This window comes from Macrobrachium rosenbergii, chromosome 48 (genome assembly GCF_040412425.1).
Source record: "Macrobrachium rosenbergii isolate ZJJX-2024 chromosome 48, ASM4041242v1, whole genome shotgun sequence".
Lineage (NCBI taxonomy): Eukaryota > Metazoa > Arthropoda > Malacostraca > Decapoda > Palaemonidae > Macrobrachium > Macrobrachium rosenbergii.
The window spans coordinates 49,637,048-49,644,547 of NC_089788.1; the positions used below are offsets into that span (position 1 = coordinate 49,637,048).

General features: G+C 40.1%; 1 protein-coding gene across 15 annotated transcripts in view; it reads right to left on the minus strand.

The window, feature by feature from the left end:
- LOC136831376 (uncharacterized) overlaps positions 1-7,500 on the minus strand; it is a 1,849,518-nt gene that overhangs the window by 25,681 nt on the left and 1,816,337 nt on the right. For all 15 annotated transcript variants that reach the window (XR_010850855.1, XR_010850856.1, XR_010850858.1 and 12 more), the window contains one exon: positions 5,707-5,739. Coding sequence is in view for 5 of the 15 variants with exons in the window: in XM_067091725.1 (XP_066947826.1) it covers positions 5,707-5,739 (33 nt within the window). In the remaining 10 variants the exon portion in view is untranslated. The remainder of the gene's footprint in view (positions 1-5,706; positions 5,740-7,500) is intronic.

Consider the following 7,500-nt stretch of genomic DNA (forward strand, 5'->3'; position numbering starts at 1 on the left):
AATAACTTAGGCTAAACCAAATTACCGACACAAATAGTAACAGTAACAAGACTTCTCAGCGTTGCTCAAGCACAGTGTCTCCATATCAATCCCCATCCAATTACTTTCTCAGAGCTTTGCGATGACGCAATCAGGCACACAAGCGACTACTCCCTTCGGGCACATTATGCATGATAGTCTTCCTTTGTACAATATGGACTGAAATCCTCTCAACCGTGTTCGAGGAGTTGCGATGACAGGGCGAGTGCAAGGTACATCTATGCTTGATGGTCACCTTAGCACCAAGTCTGACTACATACTATGACAAGTGAACCTGCTAGTTTTAGTACGAAGGTCGTTGTGAACGTAACTAATCTCTTTTATTTTATCTGAAAGGGATTCAGAAGTTATAACCAATAAAAAATTGTTGTAACCAATGAAAAATTAAGTACAGGTGGATGAGTTCCCTTTATGCACATACAGTGCTAATGACTAAAATCCCTTTAGCAGTGGAGAGTTAAGTGTGACACACAAACAAATGAACTGACTATTTCCCTTAGCGTAAATCTTTAATTGATGTACTTCGTACAAAGTTCGACTGAAATCCATTAAACAATGTAGTAGTTGTGATCGCACGGTAAATGTGACGCTAGACATTGACAAACTGACGAACGAACCCCGTCCCTGCACAATAATGCAAGGAACAGTGTTGTACAGAGTTAAACCGAAATCCCTTCAACTAAGTGGAGTTGTGATCAAGTATGACCGACAGACGGACTATCTCCCTTAGAGCACATCAATTCATGATGGTACAATTTTGTCTCACAAACATTTAAGCATGATGAACTAACAGACATACATACATAAATACAATCTTACTTCAAGCATAAATATGCGGGATGGTCTGCCATTTTACCGAGTTTGCTGAAATACCTTCAACTGTGTTGGAGGAGTTGCAACGACAAGTCAGACCAACACACTGATAGCAGACACACACACCCCCACACACAAATTCTTCAGGCATATTATTGTTGGTCATCTTTTATACCAAGTTGCCACGTCAAGGTAGGCGTGACAGTCACGCTGAAGGGATAGACAATTTCCCTTCAGGAAATACAAAGTACCAAGAACGAATGAAATCTCGTAAGCGTTGGAAGTTACTGAACTGATAAGCATGACATAACTCTGACGGACGGACCGGGAGGCTGACAAGCGAAAATACCAAATGAAGAGGAAAACTATCGTCACCTTCAACCCCTAACGCTTCGTCGGCAGGGGACTTGAAACGTAAACGATCATTATGACAATTCATTACAGAAAGGAGCGACATGGAATGAAAACATGGTTTGCACAAACTACTGTAGGTCTGAGCCTGATGACTAAGTCATTGTACTTATGAAAAATTTCCTACTCAGGTAAACAAGATTTCACGGTAGTTTCAACGGACAAAGCTCTGAAAGTATTTTCAATTTCAGCTGATATAACATAGTTCACAGACGTTAAGGGACTGATACAATCGGCTCATGGGATACTTGAGAATAAAATTCTGCGTGTGCTGCTTTCCGATGAGAGGTTGAAAACGAGAGAATTTCATATCCACCTGACAGAAGGTACTAATTAGCGAAACAGGTCAAGGGTAAATGAACAGGGTACCAGCAAACTGTTAGGTGTCGTGTCTCCGAAAGGCCCAGGAAGGAATACTAGGGCAGATGCTGCGTGGGTTTGTCAGAATGAAGGAGCAACAACGCACCAACACCACAGCCCAGAAATGAGGGTTCAGTGGACAAATGACTGCTTTCCAAGATAGCTTAACAAAATACTGATTTATTTGTCAGCAAGCAATTAGGGTGAGATGTCCGTGGAACTTCACGACCAAACTCTGTAATGCATACGATGGCTTCATATCAAAAATGAAAACGTCACTCCAAGACTAGTAACAGAATGAACCAGTCTTAATAATGGAATGATTAGATTAAATCTTAATAAAATTAGTCTTGACATTATCATTGTTTTAAAATAAGGATATAGCTTATTACTCAGAATCAGAGATTGTATATTAATCTTGCATTCGATAGAATCTTTAAGCGTTCGTCTACTGTAACACCCTTAGGCCTATCACTCACATCAACGCCCGTCTCTTTGAAGCCCAGTCGAGGAAATGATCTGGAAGGAGAGAGACCTTCCCGCTGAAAAGCTCGAACCTTTGCAAATCTTTTCATTGTAATCGTCTTTCTTTCCTCAGCCTCTGCGGGAGGATGAGACCTTTGACTCAAAAAAAGACACCATGTTCCCTCCCTCCTATTCCGCAACCCAACTATTTCCGTAAGCATCACTCACTTTACTCATGTCCCATCAGCATAATTGTGAATTGCTACAAATCACAGTTCTTCATTAAAACTCATTCGAGACTTCCAAAGACTAAAGACCAGATTTCATAACTCACGGGGGACAAAATTACTGCAGTAAGACTAGTAAAGGACAACGTCGAATGCCGTCTCTATGGTATTCCCGGAACCTCACAATAAGGGTTTTGTAAGGTCAAAAGTGGGGAAAAATTACTGATCACATTTAGGGATTAAAATAAAAACACGTCACATTTAGGGATTAAAATAAAAACACGAGCACCTATTAATTTTTTTCTCTCAATTAAATCGTTGTTTGATTATTACTGTCAAGATCAAGAACAACACTGCAGTTAACACCCTGCCGCTCTTCATTTAGAACGTGAAATGACAATCACAAAACAAATCATGGCTATAAAAAAGCAACCGCTTGATTTTCCCTGAAAAGTCATGCAACCCAAGAAGCCCCGTACTACCCATGACGTTCTTTTGTATATATTATTTGCGCACCATATATTACAGTTATTCCTCAAATTCCAAGAGACCGACATCAAGAAGATCAGGCAGTCAATTACATTGAGGCGGCCACGAGGCAGAGATCCACCCATCCCCCATCCCACCCACAGCTACCCAACAAAACCTTTTGTGCGAGGCGCACAGCACACGCGAAGTGTAACCCCAGTAGCTGCGTGTAAACTCCACGGAATCAACAGAGTCGAGGTTAAGTGGGGAAAAATAGGCCTAAATAAATCAAGCAGTATTGTGGCTAACCGCACTCACGGGTCTGTGTTATGATACACTTACCTTCCCGAATCCTTCATCCACTCGCTCGGAAACCCAAACCTATCATCACGAGCTTATTGGTCGTCCATCAACTTGTTTTCTATCATCTTCTCTGCCCGGCCTTCAGAAGTTAAGAAAATATCGAGCTATATTTGCCTCCAGTACAAAGGAAACGGGAGTTTTATTTAGTCTTTTAATTCTACGCCTCAAATCCATGACGCTTCATATCTACTACTACTACTACTACTACTACTACTACTACTACTACTGTTCAAGAAGTCCGAGAAGGTTCACAGAATTCTAATAAAAAAATCAAATGATTCAAGTTTCAAACTTTACCTACAATATTTAATAGCATCATGTGGACTGCATAATTCTCACTGCTGACAATTACTCTAACATTACATCATATTCATAATTTAAAACCACAGAACAAAGACAGATGACTATTAGGTCACACGCATGTGACCCTTCAAACTTAAGCAATCAAAGTTTCCCCACTAAAGAAAATGGACCTACATTCTCAACGTTTTCTTTGAGAACAGATGACCACGGACCCTAATCCAAAAATTCCCCTTTGAATGGTTCGCACAAGCACCCAGCCAATCCCTAGGCCTAAACCTTTCTTTGACATCCATAAAAGACGAAAGTGACAAACTCCAGCTTAATTGTGGACGAAAGTGAACAGGCCTAACTACTCGGGGAGGGGGGGGAGGGGGTGGGGATGGGTCATGTGCTTAACCCTGTCAAAATACTATCAATCACTTGAGGAGGTCTTCTGGGTCAAGGAGGTTGGAAATGCAGGTTTTATCGGGGCGGGAGAGTTGGGTGGAAACTCGAGGAGAAGGGAGTTTGAATTTAAAAACTGTTATCACTAAAAAGTTAAGTAATGAAAATGAAACGTAGTTCTTGGGTATAAAACTGAACAACTCTTAAAAACGAATCTGTGAAAAGAAGCGTTGGACTGCAATGGCAATTTAATGCCTTATTCCAAAACCTCTAGCAACTAGCTAATTAATAATGGGCCACATTTCAGCGTTAATACTGCTTATCTTTCATTGTCTGTGTTCCGAAGACAAACTAGGCTGACTCTTAGGGTGGTGTGTGTTCGGGTATCATAAAACTCATAAGACACCGGAAACATGGTTATCAGGTCAATAGATAAAAGGGAAAGAGGTCAAAAGGGGAGAAAACCCGTGGGAATGCATCTCTTTGCTTCATATGGGGACTCCGTGAGAGAGAGAGAGAGAGAGAGAGAGAGAGAGAGAGAGAGAGAGAGAGAGAGAGAGAGAGAGAGAGAGAGAGAGAGAATTATCAATAGTCTTGACAAGGTATGGGATTTGCTGTAAACTCGAGATGCCAAAGCGACGAGCCACCTGCAGCTCTTTCCTTAGCCACAGAAACAAGAAAAGGGAAAGAAGGGTGCAGGATTGACTGAGGCAACAGACCCACCATTCGGAGATGAAAGGTTGAAAGCGTAAAAAGCTTAGCTGTGAGAATTCCAAAGCTTGGCAGAGGAGATAGCCAACGAAAAGGAAAACTTGCAAACTGCCGTTTCCCACAAAAACTGTGTCAAGAAGTTAACTTTAACTGGTGCTCTTGAAAATAGGGGATCCTCCTTCCAAGGCTCTGAGACAGTGCCCAATTTCCGGATTAGGAAAAACGAGTAAGGTTGTGTTAGGTTTGTTCAGTGACTTGGGCCATGCTCTGCTCGACAATACTCGAAATAAAAAAAAATTACACCAAAGATACATCTTCCCCCCTTTTAAAACAAGTTACAAACGTAAAAGCAATTTATCTTAAGTTACTATAAAGCCACGAATAACAGATTACCAGAGGGAGACACGTTATAAAAAAAAGGAACGTAAAACATGACTTTTCCTACTCTTACCAAACGATTCCCAGACGCAAGGACTACTGGCTAACCAAATGCATACAGTGGAAACAGTGGATCCGGACAAATTGTCTTGCATATCCTTTTTCCAGGTTTTGCCCGTTGTGGGTAGACAGCGGAATTCAGGGTAAATATGACCAATCCAGAGTTCAATTTCACAAACACAAAACGAGTGGGAGATGCGAGATTTATCAAGAGTTAAGTCCTTCAATCGGTTACGTGAAGATTAAGGGCAGATCGAGGGAGCGAAGAGAAGGGACCCCTACCCCTGAGGGCATGATGCTGATGATGCTTTTAACACTTACCCAAAAAGGGAGTTGTAGGAGGGTTGGGTAAGAGAGACGGGGGATCATTGAATAGAGCATTGTGGAAAGTTGAAGTTAATCCCAAAGGTCCTGTGGGAAACATTTCCCATTTCCAAGGGATGGGGAAGGGAAGGGGGTTGGGGGAACAGGGAAACGATCCCTTAGGTATACAATGCATCCAGTGTACAGCTATGAAGGGTTGTTTCCCTTCCACCCTCCAATCTCCTTTTCACAGATTAAGGAAGGGGAAGGGTTAACGTGAATTTACATCGTGGTTTCTTTTTACTGTCCGTAAAAAAAAAACTCTTACAGAATGGAACACCCATCAAAAAGACAAGTAAATAATACAGGAAAACAGTACACTGGGAAAATAAAATTACGACCCATCTGGTGTAACACTTACCCCTGGGAAGGCTAGTGTGTCTGCGATGCAAACCTGGAAGAAGGAAAGAAAACATTAGAATAAAAGCTGATCTGCAGACAGTCCATGGCCAACATCTCCAAAATCAGTCAGAGCAGAGTTTCGAAGATACCATTAACACTAACGAATGAGAAGAAAATTGCAGGAACAGATGCATCACATGCAAGAATAAATCTAATTACGAACTATTTAATAAATCTAAACCGTATCCATTCTACTGCACATATAATGGTTTGGTGCAACATTAAGGATATAAACGGGCCACTGGTGAAAACATACTGCCCTTAGGATAGGTAGCAATACAGAAAGCCTCAGGATGAGACTACTGTTTATTCAAGCCAAACCATAACTCTAGTTCTAGCTCAATTTTGCTAGTTTCCTTTTGGAGAATCAGTTACGACTCAAGTAGTTCCTCTAAAAGACATTCAGCTGTAGGATACAATTAAAAATAACCAGCTACTTCCAGATAGATAAATTTTCTTTGGGAGGCTGAAAGCTTGTATTTAGTTAGATTTCATTCAATTCCCAAAAGCACCAGGTGGTTAAACAAGGGCTAATGGCAGACACGAACCAACATAAAAGCTGCAACAAAGATACTCAAAGTCCTCCTCCTGATGATTAAATTTTGTCTGCAAAAGTCTTCGGAGAAAAAAAAATTCCCGGAAGTATAGATACACAGATGTAAAACGTTTACCAAGATTACAAGAAGTCCAGACAGAGCAAAATTTGACTAATCGGCAAAAGTCAGTGTTTAGAAGATGGCCATAATCAAAAGATTACAGGTGTGAAATTGCTCCAAGAGTAAAATCATAATTGAGATTCTGTGTATGTATGTATGTATGCATGTAGAAGTGAAAGATAAATGCGATCTAGTTACCTAATAAAACGGCTTGCTGTCAGGATTCTTGATTTTTGTTTTCTCGTTGCCTAGACTATATACCACATTAATTACACTTTTTTTTTTAGGAATAACGTTATGTACTGTAAGGTAAAAATATATCTAAAGGAAGACCGACGTTGCAAATAAATCAGAAACTAGTGTTTTTTGGTTACGAGTTAAAAAAAATGCTAGTAGAAATACACTAGCTGATAATTAAGTGGTGAAGACTATCCAGTTTAAAACTGAACGAAGATTAAATCACGTAAGGTTGTTCACAGGATCTACTCCCATGAATTAAATGTACATAATTCAGCTCGTAGCCATATAAAATAAGAATACATTACAAAATAATTATTCAGAAATCGATTGGCTACTCTCGTAACATTGGTAATCGTAATACATATTCAAACAATACATGTGGATTAAATTAATGACAGAGATAGGTTTGGCTAACTTTAGGGAATGACATTCATACTAAAGGCAGAAGCATACATAACAGGAGGTAGGTAAGCAAGCTACCGCCGACCTACACTGGGGAAATATAAAATAATGACGACGACACTGCCGAAGGTAAGTGTAGAGAAAAAATTATACTTAGGTTACCATTGCCCCTTAAAACTAAACAGCACAAGCCTGTAATATCGATTGGAAAGAAACTTGCTCAAAACATTATTCGAGATGATTCGCTAAATTATGACAGTTCACAAAGAACAGTTTCATGGCAGAGCGGGCTAAGTGTTACTATAATTCTTATCTAAACAAACCTGTATTGAGTACTTAACGACAGATCCAATTCAGACGAGTATCAAGTCGAAGAGATAAAAAAAAATCACAATCAAGAATCTAAATCATCTAACAGTCCTCTCGACCATAACCGAAAGAAAGTTTTGTGCGCA